The 19586-nt window shown below is 38.6% G+C and overlaps 1 protein-coding gene across 1 annotated transcript in view; it reads left to right on the top strand.

Annotated features, from left to right (window-relative positions):
* Nucleotides 1-8441: 8441 nt before the first annotated feature.
* The window catches only part of FSIP1 (fibrous sheath interacting protein 1), a 187464-nt gene continuing 176319 nt past the window's right edge, over nucleotides 8442-19586 (top strand). Inside the window, exons 1-2 of the mRNA XM_057721625.1 lie at nucleotides 8442-8578; nucleotides 16859-16990. Of these exons, the coding sequence (XP_057577608.1) occupies nucleotides 16865-16990 (126 nt within the window). The 5' untranslated portion in view covers nucleotides 8442-8578; nucleotides 16859-16864. The remainder of the gene's footprint in view (nucleotides 8579-16858; nucleotides 16991-19586) is intronic.

The raw sequence follows: 19586 nt of genomic DNA, 5'->3' as shown, positions 1-19586 counted from the left end.
CTGTCAGGATCTCTGAGCAACTAGGCATGATTAGAGAAAGGCTGAAAAGCTCACTTGCTTAGAAATAGCTGGCCACAGGATTTGACTCAGCGTAAGTGATCAACAAAAGGTAGACAAATGAATGCATGGATGCAAGTGTGCCACTTGAATACAAAATTCCCATAAATTTGGGCCAAGGTAATGATCTCTAGATTCATAACAAAAAATAGTTGGCAGTTTTCACAAAACTACCAAGTCATCTGTAGCGAAACATACAAGATAAATGAGCATTTAATGGATGACAGGTGTGAATTGAACCCAATAATTCACCTTTTTTCATTCTTCAGCATAGATTAGAGGGCTGTTATTTTAATTGGGGTGTAGTTTTTAGAAGGCTGCTTTTATTTGAAGTAAAAGTACTCATTAACAGTTGCAGTGAAACATTCAATACAGTATGTCAAGAACATTTTAATTTCTCTATTCCTACAAAGTAAGGAAAAGTTTTCAGGAGTTGCCTTCCTGTTATTTAATAGATGGGCTGGTAAATTGAAGTCTGGAAAAGTGAAGAGGCTTGTCCTTCTAGAATTAACAGTAGAGGGAGATGTAAACCCAAATCTCATAAAACCTAAACCAATTCATTCTATTGTATTGTGCTGTAAAAATAGGGCACGCAGATTGTGGGTTTGGTTTAATTCTTTGTTTGTAGATTGCAGGGAACAATAACAATGGCTGTTACCACTGCCTAGATGTTTCTAAATAGGCAATTCTTGCTGCCCTGCTTGTTGAGCACTTTTTTTTTATGCTGGTATGAATATTGTTGCAGTTCAGGCTGAAACACATGAGCAGGTGGTTTCCAAAGAGAGCCAAGTCTGCTTAAGTCAGATATTCAGAGTCTCAGAGCTGAAAGTAAGCTTAGAAATCTTTATCCTACCCTTTATTTTACTAGATGAAGAAACAGATTGAGAGAAGCTACAAGACCAAGCCCAGGTCAGCTCTTGGCAGATTCTGGCTGAGAAACCAGGGATATGTAATTTAAAATGGTTTTGTGTGTCAATGTATGAGTTACATAAAAAATTTTGAACCAGATTAGTATATTAATTCAAGTTTATCTGTGATGATAAAATGAAGAGAAAATAAACCAATTTCGATTAAATAAGGAATTAAATGATCAAATAAGAAAAAGATTTAAACAAGAAAGCCAATAGTCATCAAAATGGTGACTAGCTCCTAGTCTAATAAACATATTGTATGTTCAGATAGAAACATTGTTTTGTATTTGAACTAAGAAAGAATATGTGTAAGGAGTAAGTGAGATGCTAAGAATGCCAGGATGGCAGCCTGACAGCTGACTAATGAACACCCCCTGTGGTTGTTTACCTATTCTTTATCTCGGAGATGTTAACTCTGAGGAAAATAATTTTTCTACATTGTTACTTACGACCCTAAAAGTTTGATCTGAATACATTTCAAGCACACTAGGTGAATTTCTTTCAACTTCATGTTAAAAGAAATGGAAAGTTTTCCATAATAATAAAGATTTATATAATTTTTATTCTGAAAATGCATTTTAGTACATAGATCAGGAGACCCAATTTAAAACAAAAAATGAACAAACAAATACCCGATGGGATCAGAGACCTAGTTCAACTCAGAAGTTATGGTTTAGAATCAGAGGAGCGTGAAGCTTGACACTAAGTGCGGGGACAGTGTTCTGAAACCGTGAGTTTCTGCCCAGGATTAATTGTTGCAGCGAAATTACTAAGCTTCTCTTCAGCCATTATCCACAAGCAGTGTCTCATCCATTTTCCTGGCAGGGACCAAATGCCAGAAGCAGAACTGTGTAATCTCAACTGGCATCCAGCAACAGAGGCTGCAGCTAGCCTCAGGAAACTTCTGGCAACTCTTTAATTCTTTACAGGTACAGAATTGCCGCAGGCGACCAAACTGTGGAGCCAGCAGTATAAGGAGAGAGTAGAATGGTCTGTTACTGTGAGGGAATTCTCTGAGAAAAGAAGAGAAACAGATTTCTCCCTTTCTGGTGAGAATGACAAACTTAGCAGAGCTGATTTCTTGAGGGCAGAACTGAGATGACCCCCTACCCCCCAAAAAAAATTATTCTGGATTTTAGAAGGTACCTTTATTCTCTTTGATTTATTTTAGTACCTTAAAAAAAAGCCACAAGCCTCTATTAACTTTCTGGGCCATAAATGTATAGCTGTTCTCTGTGTGTGTGTGTGTGTGTGTGTGTGTGTGTGTGTGTGCGCGCGCGCACGTGTATTGATTTTTATGCATCTCCACAATATCCTGGCATAGTTTTTGCCCCCTACACTGACACATTATCACATGGACAAGTTAAACATGGTCACGTGACAATGCCTGGGCTAATGCCTGGGGTAATGCCTGGGCTAACTTTTTCACTTAATTCAAAGGGTATCATTATATGTTTGGGCTACCAGATATTGTAACATAGCAAGCCTCCCCCTACCCGCCACCTCAACTGGCACTTTATAGCACTCCATAAAGGACAGGCAGAGGAAGGAAAGGGTTCAGAATCAAGGAAGTGGGAAGGGAGAACATTTTTCAGTTTTCTAGCTTACTGTTTACAAAGGATGTCTCTGTTCAGAGCACCTGGGTTGCACAGCCGCAGGGGTCTCCATAGTGCCTCTCAGAGCATCAACCTCATTGCTATTTATCCTTTAAAATGCAAACTTGCAGTCAGTGTTTTTCAAAGCATGCTCATGGTCATACTGCACCAAAATCATCAGAATGTTTGTTAAGATGCAGATTCCTGGGCTGGAGCCCAGACCTACCAAATCAGGAACAGGGACTGAAATCAACATTTTAAATAACACCCGAAATGATGCTTACAAACAACAAATTCTGAGAGCCCATTTTTAGCAGATTTAGTTCATAGCTTTTAAGTACTAAAAAATGTACTAAGAAAGAACTAAACACATACTAAACTTAAAGTGCATTTTCCTGTGAATAAAGGTAGGATCACCTGTTTCAGAACTTGCCTTTTGTTCTTTAAGGCTTGATTTACTTCCCTGGTCATGTCGCTTGATTACATGGGTGGCACTTGGCCAAGCAGGACTGGGAGGCATGGGAGTTTGGGTAAAAGGGGTATATGGAATAAAACATGGACTTAAAAAAAAAAAAGTCTGCAGATTTTATAGGAATACAAATGTGTGAGAACTTTAGTCTCTCAAAGTTACCCACGGTTATTTGATATTAGATATTTATAATATTTACTAAGATTTTAAAAAATTCACTCTGTTTTTTTTGGATCTAATTTTCACTTTTCCTATTTGGATGGGTGTTTAAAGATGTACCCAAGCACAGTTCCAACAAACAGAATATTTCAGTTAGGTGGTTTCTTGGATCATACCTAAAATGCAAGCAAAGGGAGCTTCCGAAAGCAGGGTTGCAGTTTCTTTAACAGAAGACAATCAGCGCCATCTAGTGGGTACAAATAACCTCTTCTCTTGAACCCAGTCCAGGGAGGAGGCAGAGAGAACAACCAGGCTGCGGGACGAGGTGGGAATCCCAGTAGCATTTAGGTTCCAAATGAACTCAGAAAAATCACTTAACCCCTCTGTGCTCTGCTTCTCAACTATAAATCTGGGTAATAATAGTGCCGCTTCGTAGGATGTTATGAAGTGACGTGGAATGATGCACCTAAGGCATGTCCTAAACACTCAGTAAATGTTATTTTTTTAATAACTCTAAGCCACAGACTCACACGAGGTGGGAACTGTCCCATAGCACACACTTTTAACTGCCCTTCAAAAGAAATGGTTACTTAATCTAGTTTGTAGAATCTATGATATGAGGCTCAGTGAGGTTCCTCTCCTAGTATGTGTTACATTTAGCTGAAGCTTGTGGTGAGAAAAGGGAAATTGGGGCAACAAGGCTGAAATGGTAGTTGGAGCCCAGATGGAATACAATGTGGGCTTTCATTCATTCAAATCTGACTCCACTGAGAAGGAGAATGGCAAAAGCAGAGAGAGATTGAAAACAAAAACAAACTTGAAGCCAATGCTGCCATATGTCACCAACCTGGAATGAGACCAGGGAAATTTTAGCTTAATATCTTGACTCTGGATGAAATCTTTATGAATTATTTTGAAAGGCATAATACTTTCTAGAATGTTTGGGGGGGGAGTTGAACACAGCAGTTCAGAAAACACAGCAGAGGAAAATATGGTGCTCTGTGACATCTGAATGTGAACTGCTTTGAGGATGTAATTGAGCTATGAGCAATAGCTGATGTAGAAGTATTTAAGGAACTAAAAACGAAGGCACAATTTATTGTGTACTAACACACAGCAAATACAATTTTTTAAAGTTTGCCCTGATGATACATACAGCCTCTCAGCGGTTTGCAAAACGGAAGCAGCGGAAGGTAAATAACAAAATGAGAATGACAGAAAATAATTCAAGATGAGGTGATTTTCATGCAAAATGTAATCAATGGAGACTTAGTTTGGAAAGGTTACAAACCGTAAAGAGACAATAAGTTTCTATTGAACCTGAACTTTCTTTTCACTTGCTTTATATTTATCTTATGTTGTATAAGCAACAGTTTCAAAAAAATAAATAAAAGGTAAACACCAGTTAATCATGGGCACCGGTCACAGCCCTGATTTTTCTTAGTTGTTTTTTCCCCTCATGTCCCCCCCAAATCTGAAATGTGTTGTTTTCTTAATGAGCACCACTTTTTGCCAAAAATAAAAATGGAAAGAATGGCCTTTACTCATGGAATATTAGAATTGTGAGGGTATTTGGAGATTATCTTGCCTCTAGCTACTCAAGGAGTGGTCCATGGACCAGAAGCATTGGTATCACCTGGGAGCCTGTTAGAGTCTTGAGTCCCACCTGACACAGAATCAGCATTTTAAACAAGATCCTCTGGTGATTTATCTGCACATTAAAGTTTGAGAAGAGTTTCAGGTCCATTTGATCTTAGATACAGGTCTGGGATCAGTATTTTTTGAAATCTCCCCAGGTGATTCTAATGCAGTAGAGTTTAAGAAGTGCAAAACTAGTCAAACTTCATTTTTCAAATGAGGAAATTATGGCCCACAAAAGTTTATGGATTTACCCAAGGTCACCCAGTTATTTAGTATCAGAATCCAAACAGTGGCATCTCTCCTCCTTATAAAAAAAATAAAGGAGAATTATACTCCCAGTTTTTTGAAGGTTTTGTTTGTACCACACGGAGCTCTCAGCACTCTGAAAGCAGCTTTTATCAAAGAACACACAAAAGGTTTTGCCCAACATTAGGATAGATGCAAAAGTATCAGAATTCTGCCTGGAAAAATATTTATTTTTATGTTGGTAGCATCAAAGTATCTCAATCGTTATTATAGTTCAGTGACTAATGGTGAAGGCTCTGAGGTGGGACTGCCTGGTTGGGGTTTCACCTTCCTTGTACATTAAGTGACCTTGGGAAAATCACTTAACCTCTCTAAACTTGGACTTCCTCATCTGTATTATTATTATGTCTTAATTATTTATTTGGCTGCACCATGTCTTAGTTGCAGCAAGCAGGATCTTTGCTGGGGCATCCTCCTTGCAGCATGTAGGATCTTTAGCTGTGGCCTGTGGGATCTAGTTCCCTGACCAGGGATGGAACCCAGACCCCCTGCATTGGGAGCGCCGAGTCTTACCCACTGGACCACCAGGGATGTCCTTCCTCATCTTTAAAAAGGAGATAATGGTGTCTCCCAAATAGGATTGTGTGAGAATTAAGTGAGGTAACACATCTAGTGAACTTAGACTAATGCCTGGCATATAGTAAGCACTCAATAAATGTGCACTCTTTTTGTTAGCAATCAGAGCGGTGGTGAACAAATTCACTAAGAGAATCCATGTATGGTGTGTAAGAAATCTTGTATTAAAAACTTCATACCAATCCATAATTGTATAGTATCTGTAACAATATTTTTGTGTATAGTTTTGGCAAGATTTGAAATTAAAGTTCTTCAGAGTTGAAAAAAAATAAATAAAGGAGAGTCAAGGGAACAGGGTAGGGAGTGCAGAGATGGGAGTTATTATTTAATATAGGGTAGTCAGGAAAGACCCACCTGAGGAAGCAGACACCAGAGGGAAGAAAGGAAACAAGCCATATGGAATGCTGGGGAACTGTGTTCCGGGCAGTGTGTGTGTATATGTGTGTGTGTGTGTGTGTGTGTGTGATTATTCATAATGGAAGAAGAACAAGGAGGAGTGTTTCCAAATTCCCAAATGATGCTAATCTTTGGCATGCAGAAACAAGAAATCAGAACTGCCAGAAGTTCCCCAAATCTTGTTATTCTTAAAGTACTTCCAACCTTCTTCATATTATCCATTATCATGCTATCTGAAGCATTTGTTTAGAAAATAAGATTAAATTTAGAAGTATTTATAAGAGATGTAGCCCACAGCAAATATTCAGATATTAGAGAACACAGAGAACATTACTGGGTACCATTTGAATAATGTAACATACAAATCTTCAAGCAGGGCTAACAGTGCATCACAGAATCATGTGTTGGAAATTGCCAATTTAAGGACTTACTTTGAATAAAACCTTGTTGTTCCTTGGAAGATCACTCATAGAATTTGTGTAAAGTATACAATAAGTATCAACTTATTAATATTTATTTTACTTGCAAGAATGACTCACTGTTAGCAGCAGATGGGGCCAGGAACACATACTTATCACATGGGCACCAGATCCAAGCAAGACTGACCAATAAGATTGTGATTGCCTCTCTCCCAGGTGCTCCTGTCCTGGTTCCTGGAATGTTGATCTCAACTTCTGACTCAGAGTATCAGCATTTCCTGCTCTTGCTTTCGACTTATCTTGATGTCAGCGGATTTCTTCAGTTACATCTCTATGTTGATTGCTAAGGTTTAACTCTCGCAGGAGAATTAGAATACTTTCTCCAATTTTCCTGATTTCTCAACTGATTTTTTTTTTTTTTTTTTTGGAAAAACATACATTTTCTGAGAAATTCTGGGAAGAAATTCTTGTGTAGAAATGCTAACAAGGAGGACAGTGAGGCTGCAGCAAAGTTTGCCAGGGAGAGGGGGGTAGGACTGGAGGTCCGGGAGAAAATGGAGGGCCTTGTTATTGAGGCCCTGTGGGCATTGCAAGGATTCCCCATGAAATGCGGACCCATGGAGAGTCCTGAGCAGAGGACTTAGATTTTGACTTAGGTTTTGAAAGCATCATTCAGGTTGCAGTTTGAAAGCAGTAGGGCCAAGAATGGCAACAGTTAGGAGATTATTGCAAAAATCTAGGCAGGAGATGATGTCAGTGTGGACCTTAACAGAAGCACTGAAGGTGGGGAGAAGTGGTTGGATTCTGGATGTATTTTGAATGTAGAGCTGATAGGATTTATAGTAAACTCATTGCAAAGTGTGAGAGGAAGAGGAATTGAGGCTGACTTCAAGGTTTTTTGCTTGAGACTGGCAGTATGCAGTTACCATTTACTGAGATGGATAAGAAGGTGGGGAGGAGGGGACACTGTGGAGAGTTTGTTTTTTGACATCTTGTGTTCGAGGTGCTTCTTACATCGAAGTGGAGATGTTTAAGTGGAGATGTCACATAGTCAGATAACAGAGTGTGGAGTTCAGAGCAGGAGACAGAAATGCAGGATTTAGCAGTATATGGATGGCATTTACAGCCAGGTTTTTACACCCACCACTGACCTAGATTCTAACTGTGGTTCTTTGAACAACTCACTTAACCTTTGTCTATTTGCTCTGCTGAAAAACACTTAAAGAATACACATCTTACCACCTAAAACAATGAGGCTAAAGGGTCCATGTACGTGAAAATGCCTGGTAAACTGTAAAGTGCGGTTCAAACTGTTAGCAGACATTTGATGGTATAGAGGATGAAGACAATCAATTCAGGGACCCAGGGAAATCGCCTTCCCGCGCTGAGAATTGCAGAAACCACAGAAGAAAGAAAGTGCAAACAGCAATGATTACCCTTTTTGGACTGTAGCCCAATCTGGGCAAAACTACTATTTTTTATTTACATGGCATCCAACATTTACTAAGAAATTCACATAACATTACGTTTTGAGCTGCACGACAGTGTTGTGAGGAAGCAATTGTTATCACCCCATTTTAAGGAGGAGGAAACTGAGTTCAGAGAGGATTAGCAGACCTGCAGGGCATCATATTTATAGTGAGGGACAGAGGCATACAAGCATCCAGACTCCTCGTTCCAAGTCCAAGCTAAATACGAACAAATCATTCCACGCCCTCCACCGTCCGCCGGGGAGACGGAGGAGACAGCAGGAACCCCCGAGGTTTCGGGGTTCCGACACGGCTATGTCCTCGGCCGCTCCCGGGCCCCCACGTCTCGTTTCTAGATGGTACAGCCCTTTTGTCCTATCGCGAGACTGGTAGCGTCGTGCCTCTGGTTGCCAAGGGAACGGCGTTCCGGGAGGCAGGAGGGTTTAGGACCCGCCGCTTCTTCCACCTCTAGAGAAGCTGCGGTGGCGGGAAAGACCTCTCCCCTTTGGGGGACAGTGGGTGACGCTGAGAGTGTCAGTGCTCGACGACTGGACACTAGCTCCTAGTTTCCGCCCGGAAGGTGAGGGACCGCACAGATTAGGAGCCGACTCTACCGCCGCGCGACACGCCAAGGAGAGGGCGGGCCGGAGTCGTGTCAGGATGCAGGGCCTGGAGAGGGGGCGGGGCAATGAGAGGGCGGGCACAGCGGGGGCTGGCCGCGTCTGGGAGGGAGCCGCCTGTCTGACCCCGGGGAGGCTTCTGTCTCCGCGAAGGCTGTGTGTCGCCAGGATTTCCTGGACACGGCGGTGAACGTAAGACCCAGTACCGAGGACTCTCACTGTCCTTCTAGCCCCTAAGATCTAGAACTTGTATTACAGGTTAATCACCATTTAAAATAGACCGTAAGAGACAAAGGATGCAAATAGACATTTCACAGAAAAAGAAAAGGTGGACAGTAAATGTTTGACTAGAGTCAACTTCTCTCATAATTAAAGAAATATACATCACACTCACAGATGCCTTTTGACACTTAGACTGACAAAGATGAAAAGCTTTCACATAACCAGGTTGGCCCAGGTGGGGAAACAGGCACTTACATCTCAGCATACCCTGTTGATAGTAAAGTAATTTGGTACAACCTTTTCGGAGGACAATTGTCAGACTACCAAAATTTGAAAGGCAAGTGTTCTTTGACTCAGCAATTCTTTTTTTTTTTTTAATTTAAGTATAGTTGATTTACAATGTTGTGTTCATTTCTTCTGTACAGCAAAGTGACTCAGTTATACATATATATTCTTTTTCATTATGGTTTGTCACAGGGTACTGAATATAGTTCCCTGTGCTATACAGTAGGATGTTGTTTATCCATCTTGTGTATAATAGTTGGCCTCTGCTAATCCCAAACTCCCATTCCTTCCTTCCCCTATTCCTCCGTTCCCCTTTGGCAGCCACAAGTCTGTTCTTTATGTCTGTGAGTCTGTTTCTGTTTTGTAGGTATGTCCATTGGTGTCGTATTTTAGATTCCACATATGTGATATCACATGGTATTTGTCTTTCTCTTTCTAACTTACTTCGCTTAGTATGATAATTTCTAGGTCCATCCATGTTGCTGCAAATGGCAGTATTTCATTTTTAATGGCCAAGTAATATTCCATTGTATATACGTAACATCTTTTTTTTTTAATTGGCATATAGTTGCTTTACAATATTATGTTAGTTTATACTGTATAGCAAAGTGAATCAGCTATGGGTATATATATGTCCTCTCTTTTTTTGATTTCTTTCCCATTTAGGTCACTACAGAGCATTGAGTAGAATTCCCTGTGCTATACAGTGGGTTCTCATTAGTTATCTGTTTTATACATAGTGTCAATAGTGTATATATGTCAATGCCAATCTCTCAATTCATCACACCCCCTGCCTTTTCTCCCCTTGGTTTCCATACATTTGTTCTCTACATCCATGTCTCTATTTCTGCTTTGTAAATAAGGTTGTCTATACCAATTTTTTCAGATTCCATATATATGTGTTAATATATGATATTTGTTTTTCTCCTTCTGATTTACTTCACTCTGTATGACAGTCTCTAGGTCCATCCATGTCTCTACAAATGACCCAATTTCGTTCCTTTTTCTGGCTGAGTAATATTCCATTGTATGTATGTACCACATCTTCTTTATCTTTTCATCTGTTGATGGACATTTAGGTTGTTTCCCTGTCTTGGCTATTGTAAATAGTGCTGCTATGAACACAGGAGTGCATGTATCTTTTTGAATTATAGTTTTGTCTGGGTATATGCCCAGGAGTGGGATTGCTGGATCATATGGCAACTCTGTTTTTTTCATTCAGCAATTCTAATTTATCTTCTGGGCATATAAACATAACTAGGCAAAGATTTGCACAAAGAGATGAACTTAAAATTGAGGTATTCTTTACATACAGTAAAATTTATCCTTTTAATACTGCAGTTCTATGAGCTTTGACAAACGCATACAGTTATGTAATTACCATCACAATCAAGATACAGAAGTTAACATCATTCCCCCTGAAATTCCCTAGAACCTATTTTTTTGTAGTTAACCCTTCCCTACCCCCAGCCCTGGTAACAGTCATCAATGTCCTGTGCCTGTAGTTTTGTCTATTCTAAAGGTCATATAATTAGAAACAAATACTATAGAGCCTTTGAATTTAACTTCTTTCATCTTTGATTATGCAGTTGAGATTTGCTGATGTTTTGTATCAATTGTTTGTTCCCTTGTGTTGCTGAGTAACACTGCGTTGTGTAGATGTACCACAGTTGCTTATCCATTGTGTAGTTGAGGGGCATTTGGATTGTTCCCAGTTTTTGGCAATTATTAATGTAGCTGCTATATGCACAGGTTTTTGTGTGAATATAAATATTCATTTCTTGGGTAAATATCCAGAAGTGAGATATTGTGGTAAGTGTATGTTTAACATTATAAGAAAGTGCCAAGCAGTTTTGCAACACAGCTGGCCCATTTTGCTTTCTCATTGGCAATATATGAAAGTGCTCCAACTTTGCAGCACTTGGTATTGTTAGTTTAAAAAATAATAATTTTCACCATTTGAATGTGTAGCAGTATTTCATTGTGGTTTTAATTTGAATTTCTCCAGTGACTAATGATGTTGAACATCTTCTCATGTTAGTTTGCCATCCACACAACTTTGGTGATGAGTCTGCTCAAATCATTCTTATTACTGAGTCTTGATACTTCTTTATATATTCTGGATATAAGTCCTTTGTTAGCTATATGTTTTGCAAATATTTTCTCCCAATCTTTGGCTTTTGTTTTCTTTCTCAACAGTGTCTTTTGAAGAGTGGAAGTTTTAAATTTTGATGCATTCCAATTTATCAGTATTTTCTTTTATGAATCATACTTTTGACATTGTATCTGAGACACCTTTGCCTAGCCCACAATCACACATATTATGTAGCAATTTTTAAAAAAATTTATTTATTTGTTTTATTTATTTTTGTTGGCTGCATTGGGTCTTCGTTGCTGCGCGTGGGCTTTCTGTAGTTGCAGAGAGCGGGGGGGCTCTTCTTTGTTGTGGTGCACAGGTTTCTCATTGCGGTGGCTTCTCTTGTTGCAGAGCACAGGCTCTAGGCACATGGGCTTCAGTAGTTGCAGCCCATGGGCTCAATAGTTGTTGCTCATGGGCTCTAGAGTGCAGTAGTTATGGCGCATGGGCTTATTTGCTCCATGGCATATGGGATCTTCCCGGAACAGGGCTCGAACCTATGTCCCCTGCGTTGGCAGGCAGATTCTTAACCACTTAGCCACCAGGGAAGCCCTATTTTGTAGAAATTTTGTAGTTTTTCTTTTAGGCTTGTGATCAATTTTTTTTTAAATTTCACTTTTTTTAATTTTATTTTTTTATTTTTTCTTTTAAAGCATTCAGTAACAATTCTTTTTTTTTTAAAGCTCTTTATTGGAGTATAATTGCTTTACACTGTTGTGCCAGTTTTTGCTGTACAACAAAGTGAGTCAGCTGTATTTATACATATATCCCCATATCCTCTCCCTCTTGAGCCTCCCTCCACCCTCCCTATCCCACTCCTCTAGGTCATCACCAATCATAGAGTTGATCTCCTTGTGTTATGCAGCAGCTTCCCACTAGCTATCTACTTTACATCTGGTAGTGTGTATATTTCAATGCTACTCACTCACTTCATCCCGCCTTCCCCTTTGTCTCCCCCCTACCCTGCCCCTTGTCTTCAAGTCCGTTCTCTACATCTGCATCTTTATTCGTGCATTGTCACTAGGTTCATCAGTACCATTTTTTTAGATTCCACATATATGAGTTAGCATACGGTATTTGCTTTTCTCTTTCTGGCTTACTTTGCTCTGTATGACAGACTCTAGGTCCATCCACCTCACTACAACTAACTCAATTTTGTTCTTTTTTTATGGCTGAGTAATGTTCCATTGTATATATGTGCCACGTCTTCTTTATCCATTCATCTATTGATGGGCGTTTAGGTTGCTTCCATGTCCTGGCTATTGTAAATAGTGCTGCAGTGAACATTGTGCTAACATGTTTCTTTTTGGATTATGGCTTTCTCAGAGTATATGCCCAGTAGTGGGATTGCTGGGTCATATGGTAGTTACGTTTTTAGTTTTTTGAGGAACCCCCATACTGTTTTCCACAGTGGCTGTACCAGTTTACATTCCCACCAGCTTGCTGGCGGGTTCCCTTTTCTCCACACCCTCTCCAGCATTTCTTGTTTGTAGATTTTTTGATGATGGCCACTGTGATCAGTGTGAGGCGATACCTCAATGTGGCTTTGACTTGCATTTCTCTTATGATTAGTGATGCTGAGTATCTTTTCATGTGTTTGTTAGCCATCTGCATGTCTTCTGCCCATTTTTGGATTGGGTTATTTGCTTTTTTGGTATTAAGCTGCATGAGGCTGCTTGTATATATTGGAGATTAATCCTTTGTCCATTGCTTCATTGGCAAATATTTTCTCCCATTCTGAGGGCTATCTTTTTGTCTTGATTATGGTTTCTTTTGCAATGCAAAAGCTTTTAAGTTTCATTAGGTCCCACTTGTTTATTTTTTATTTTATTTTTGTTATTCTGGGAGGTGGGTCAAAAAGGATCTTGCTTTGATTTATATCATAGAGTGTTCTGCCTGTGTTTTCCTCTAGGAGTTTTATAGTGTCTGGCCTTACATTTAGGTCTTTAATCCATTTTGAGTTTGTTTTTGTGTATGGTGTTAGTAAATGTTCTAATTTCATTCTTTTACATGTAGCTGTCCAATTTTCCCAGCACCGCTCATTGAAAAGGCTTTTTTCCATTGTATATTCGTGCCTCCTTTGTCAAAGATAAGGTGCCCATATGTGCATGGGTTTACCTCTGGGCTCTCTATTCTGTTCCATTGATCTATATTTCTGTCTTTGTGCCAGTACCATACTGTCTTGATCACTGTAGCCTTGTAGTATAGTTTGAAGTCAGGAAGCCTGATTCCACCAACTCTGTCTTTCCTTCTCAAGATTGCTTTGGCTATTTGCGGCCTTTTGTGTTTGCATACAAATCGTAAAATTTCTTGTTCCAGTTCTGTGAAAAATATGGGCAAGTATTTCTTACATAATAAATACAGAAAGTAAAAAACAAACAAAAAAAAACAAACTGCCATAAGTAGTTTTTAGACATTAAAATCATGAAAATAAATGTAATTCTACTTTTTAAAAATGCTGGCAATTCATTATTACTAAACAGAGGACGATTCTTTTTCTTTTGATTCTTTCATTCACCCCAAACATCACATTACAGCAGCCATGTGTCCCCATTTTGGTTCTCAATCATTCATGGTGGTTGCATTTCTCACAAGCCTATATGAAAAAGTTTAATCTTGCTTGAAATGTTATGAAAAGTTGGTACATCTTAGTAGTGATTTGTTACAATTTAGAATCTGGTCATATACTCATCTATTTAATGGAATATCAAGAAGAAAATAATACTATATTTTAGAAATATCTTAATGTAATAAGAAAATGCTCATCATGTAATGTTAAGCGAGAGATATATGAATTCAATTTTGTTGAAAAGACATAAAAAATAAAAATGGAAAAGAAATGTGCCAGCAGTGTTTAGCTCAGGGTCGTGAATATTGGGTGATTTTTATTGTTTCAAATATATTTTAATATATTCCAAAAAATTTTCTACAATAAATAAATTCTTTAATTATGAATTTAGATAATAGAAAAGCAGAAAATAGAGATAAGCAGAAGGTGAAAAAAGACACAAGAACATCCATGAACCTACCACCCCAGAGTCCTCTGCTGTGACTGCTTTGACTTGTGATCATCTTTCAGGTCCCTCTCTGTATATTTCTTTAATTAGAGAAATTGGACTAGTTTTTTTAAATATTTCCCTCCCTCCTTCCTCCCTCCCTCCTTTCCTTCCTTTCTTGTCTTCCTTCCTTTCTTGTCTACGCCCTTAGCTAGTTTTCTATTGGAATGTTTCTTTTCCTTGTCCATTGATAAGGACTCCTTAAATGTGTAAATGTATTAACTGTTTGTATATTATCTATATTGCATGTATTTTCTCCAATTTCTCATGTGCCTTTTAAGAGTTCTTTTTTTTTGGTTTGATACTCCAGAGCTTTAAATGTTATGTAATCAAATCTATTAGTCTCGTCCTTTTTGACTTATGCTCTTGATGTCCTGCTTAGTAAGTCATTAATCTCATTATTATGTAACTTAGCTCTATGTTTCCTTCCAGTCCCTTGGAGATTTCATATTTTACATTTATTTATTAATTTTTAAATGTTTATTAAAGTAATATAGTAGAATATGTCAAATGATACTATAACATTTACAATGAAAAAAAAAGCAATCTCTAGTCACACCCTTCAGGATCAAATATCTTGAATTTGTAAATATTATGCTTATTTAACTATTGTTTGGCTTTATCAATTTTTGGATTTCCTACTATGACAGAATAGATTTTTTATACTACCTTACCTTCTACATATTCCTCCTCACGTACACTCAATATAATTAAGGCACAGTATATGGTTAAATCAATATTCAGTGCCTGTATAATTATAAGGAATTGTCATTTGATTGTTTGCTTTCTTATACAGTGCTTTATTTTTCTTGTGGAATTTCTCTGTGGCTATTGAGATTTCTCAAAAACTCAAATACATGTATAAGTTCCTAATTCAGTGCCCTTTATCCATACATTTTTTTACATGGCCAAATTCATAAGATTGTTAGTTATATCCCTATCCATCCTGGAAACTGTATTTTATTTATTATTTTCAGGAGCAAACATAATAGAACAGACCTGTTTCTAAAACAAGTTGAAAGACTTCTGGAGCCTTTTAGCTGATCCATGCCATTAGTGGTTCCCTGTGCCTCTCCCTTTACGGACATGTATTATACCAGCTCTGCACAGGCTTCCATCTCATTGCTCCCTCTGTGAGCTGCAATAAGTCTCCCTTGACAGGCTGCTTAGAGCATTACAAGACATTTGGCCTTTCAGTGACTTATGCTTTTTGATTGTGACGTGACGGGCCAGGGTGATCCGTCATCCCACAATAATAATGTCAGTGCCTTCCTGAGTGAGCCAAAACCCTTGAATAATGTTGAAATCAATGCCTTTTTCATTTGCTGAGATGGAAAGAGTTGACCTACTGGTCCTTTAAGCCTCAGCTTTGGCATACTGAATGGTTGGAGGGTAAATCATATTATCCCTCTGTGGGCCTTGGAGGAGTATGGGGTCGTTCATGTTTGGGCTTCCTCCTATGTCCAAAACTTCCTTGCACTCTGCCTCAGCTGTTCAAAAAGAGAAAGAAAGATGAGTCATTTTGTAGGGTAAGAAAAGGACTTTGTTACACTTGCTGGGCCAGAAGCATTTGCCTTTCTTCATTCTGTTAAGAGAGAAATGGTTTAATTCATAATTGATAGGAATTTAGGAAAGGATTTGTTGGAAGATACCCATTCACATGTAAAGCTAAGCATTGAGAAGGCAAACTCTGAAAATCTCTGTCTTTCTTCCACTTTATTCGACATGCATGATACCCCAGCGTTACTGAACATAGCTGGAATGGTCCTGATAAAGGGCACAGTTTGGGAGGATCAAGCTGCCGGCAAAGGCCAAGTTTTCTCACTAGTTTAAACCACCCTGGCTAATATTTCCTGCTTCAGGAAACAGTCCTGGCAATAGAGCAGCCAGACTGATGTGAGACCTGTGGATGGTGTCACGCGAAAAATAGTTAAAGAGATTGGCAACATGTATCCAGATAATGAAAGTCTGTCCTTGCGTGAAGAGAGTAGGTTCAGTTCTCTTTTGTTTCAGGGCAGAAATAGAATCATGGGTTTTAGAAGGGGAGGGTTGATAGAAGAGTGGTCACCTGGAGATAGGTACTCCATGAAAATGTGGTACCAAGGAGGAGAAGAGAAATCATAGCTGAGAGGGAGCCCCGGCTGAAGGCTGAGCTGGAATAATGAAGGTAAAACCAGAAGAAAGCAGAGGCCTTGGCAAATTTTTATGATGAAGCATGAATCTTGGCTGAGGGGTGTGGTACTCCGTGTCTTTTCAGGCCAAGCACACAGTAAATCTTTCTTGTGGAGGCACAGAAAGCCATTGAGATGGCATTCACTTCTGCATTCTTTTTTAGCCGCTTTCAGAATCTAACACCGTGGGCAGCGTGTTTTTCCACCTACAGTAACATAAGATGTAATGATGCATGGACATAGACATCTGTTGATGAAATTAGGGTAGTGACATAATTCTTATAACAAAGGCTCTGAGTTAACTGCATATTAACACTGATGAAGCACTTAAACGTACAAGTCATAACTTGCTTAAAATTTTGTTTCAAGATATCAATGGATATTATAAAGGGCAACTTAGATGGAATTTCAAAACCAGCCTCAAATTCAAGAACACGTCATGGGAGCAGAGGTTCAAATGCTTCTTTGGAGGTGCTCTCACCGGAACCAGCATCCTTCAAGGTACTTTGCTGTTTAGAAATGGTATAAGCTACTTCTTCTGATCTCTAGCAATTGATAAACCAAGGCTGTTGTTAACATCCTATTCTAAGGTTCTTCTTTAAACGGTGTGTTCTGGAGCACTCACAGATTTCTTGGATTTTACTTTAGATCATTTAATATGAAAATAATCTTTCCTTCTTCATCTTCTCTTTTTTGGAGGGGGCGGTGAGTATGGCTCATTTTTTTCACAAGTGGACTTTGTTAATGCTTATTTATTAACTTTTTTTATTTCATAAGAAAGCTTTGCATTCCAACATCTACTATGCCACCATTGACTCTTACTATGAAGAAGATTCAGTAATTTAAAAAATAGAGTTTGGATAAAAACCACATGGTATATGTTTAGTAGGTATATTACCTGACCATGACTCCCTTTCTTTTCTTTAGTTGTCTCTTTTTCCTTTCTTAAAATATCTAAACTTTATGTTTTTTAAAGAATCTGGTTTTCCCTCTGTTGTGTGGGGTAACTTATGTTTTTAAAGTTGTAGGAAACAAAAATTTTGAAAGTTATGGTGAAAAAACTTTTTGCAAGTGTATGAATCCTTTCTCACTTATTCTTTTGACTTACGGGACTAGACTCTGCCTTATGAAACTCTTAGAGTTTTTGTCCATCATGGTTTCATGCTGGAAATAGAAAGCATTTTGGGCATTTCCAGCAGAAAGGGATTGAATACAAGAAATTTAGTTCCTCAGAAATCAGTGGCAGGCCAGCTGGAAAAGAAACCACGGGTGGGGACTTCCCTGGGATTTTTGGTTCCCAGGTCACACCGCCATGCCCGCAATCCGGGTACCTGAACGCTGCTGCCGCTGCTGCCGTTGCTGCTTCTGGCATTGCTACACGTCCCGCAGAGCCACAAAACCGGTGACTGGACACGCAGAGATGACTGCCTGTGATATTTCTTGTCAGTTTCGTATCAGGAGCTTGACAGGATGGCTTCTACCTCATTTCTGTGGTATACATTTTGTGCAGATGCACCTGACTGTGTGAAACTAAAACTCATCCGGAACCCAACCTGCAAGCAGCTTTGTAAAATACAGTTTCTCGCTTAGCTCTCTGTTTTGTTTCATCTAATCCTGCATCCTTACGATACTACGTGTTAATTATTGTAGCATTGTAACAATTCTTGATATCTGGTGGGATGGGTCTCACCATTGTATTCGTTTCTAGGACCGTCTTAGCTGTTCTTGGCTTTTTGTTCTTTTTGTATTTTAGAACAGTTTTTCAAGTCCTGTGAAAAATACTGTTGGGGCTTTGATTACAGTTGCTTTGAGTTTATAGATTACTTTGGAGAGAATTTCTAACCTTATGATATTAAATCTTCCCATCTATTAACGCTGTATCTCATTGACTTCTTTGCCTCTAATTTAAAAATTTTACATACTGTAAAATTCATTCTTTTTTTGGTATATAGTTCTGAGTTTGGCAAATGCGTAGAGTGATACTGTCACAATCAAGATATAGAACAGTTCCATCATTACCACTTAAAAATTCCCTCATGCTACCCCTTTATAAGCAATCTCTCCTACTCTTAATCCCTGGAAACTCCTGATCTGTTTTCTGTCCCTACAGCTTTTCCTTCTCCAGAAGGTTCAATTCCATTCCATATGAATGGAATTTAAAAAATGTGTAGCTTTTGGGTCTGGCTTTTGTCTGTTGGCACAATGCATTTGAGACACATCTATGCTGTTGCTTATATCGGCAGTTCAGGCCTTTTTATTGCTCATAGCGTCCCACTGTGTGGGTAGACCACAGTTTGCTTATTCAGTCCCCAGTCAGCAGCATGTGGGCTGTTTGTGGATTTTGGTGATTATGAATAAAGCTGCTGTAAATATTTGCATACTGATTTTGGAGGGGGTGGGAAATAGGTTTTTATTTCTCTTGGGTAAATACCTAAGAGTGGGATTGCTGGGTTGTATGGTAAGTGGATGTTTAACTATAAGAAACTGTCAAACTGTTTTCTCTTCCCACCAGAAATGTATGAGAGTTCCAGCTGCTCTGCATCCTCACCAGCAGTTGTTATTGTCAGTTTTTTTTTTTTTTTTGAGCCATTCTAGTAGGGATACAGTAGTATCTCATGGTTTTAACTTGAATTTCCCTGGTGACTAATAATGTTAACTGTTTTTTATGTGCTTATTTGCAATCCACATATCTTTTTTGGAAAGTGTATGTTCAAAATTTTTTACTAACTTTTAAAATTGTGTTTGTTTACTTATTGTTGACCTTTGAGAGTTCTTTATATATTCTAGATAGCGTCTTTTGTCAGATATATGATTTGCAACTATTTTCTCCCAGTCTGTAGCTTGACTTTTCATTCTTTTAACCATGTCTTTTAAAGAGCATTTAAAATTTTAAGTGCAATTTATCAACTTTTTTTCTTTTGAGAATTTTTTGTTGTTGTTGTATGTAAGAACCCTTTGTCTAACCCAGATTCCCAAAGATTTTTTCCTACTTTTTCTTCTGAAAGTTTTATAGTTTTATGTTTTACATTTAGATACTTATGGCCTCTCTTGTTGCCAGTGACAAGGCTTTTGTAAACCCAATGTTCATTCTAGTGTG

This window comes from Hippopotamus amphibius, chromosome 2, assembly GCF_030028045.1.
Source record: "Hippopotamus amphibius kiboko isolate mHipAmp2 chromosome 2, mHipAmp2.hap2, whole genome shotgun sequence".
Lineage (NCBI taxonomy): Eukaryota > Metazoa > Chordata > Mammalia > Artiodactyla > Hippopotamidae > Hippopotamus > Hippopotamus amphibius.
The sequence above is the reverse complement of the archived record's forward strand: the minus strand, read 5'-3'. Positions and strand labels throughout refer to the sequence as shown.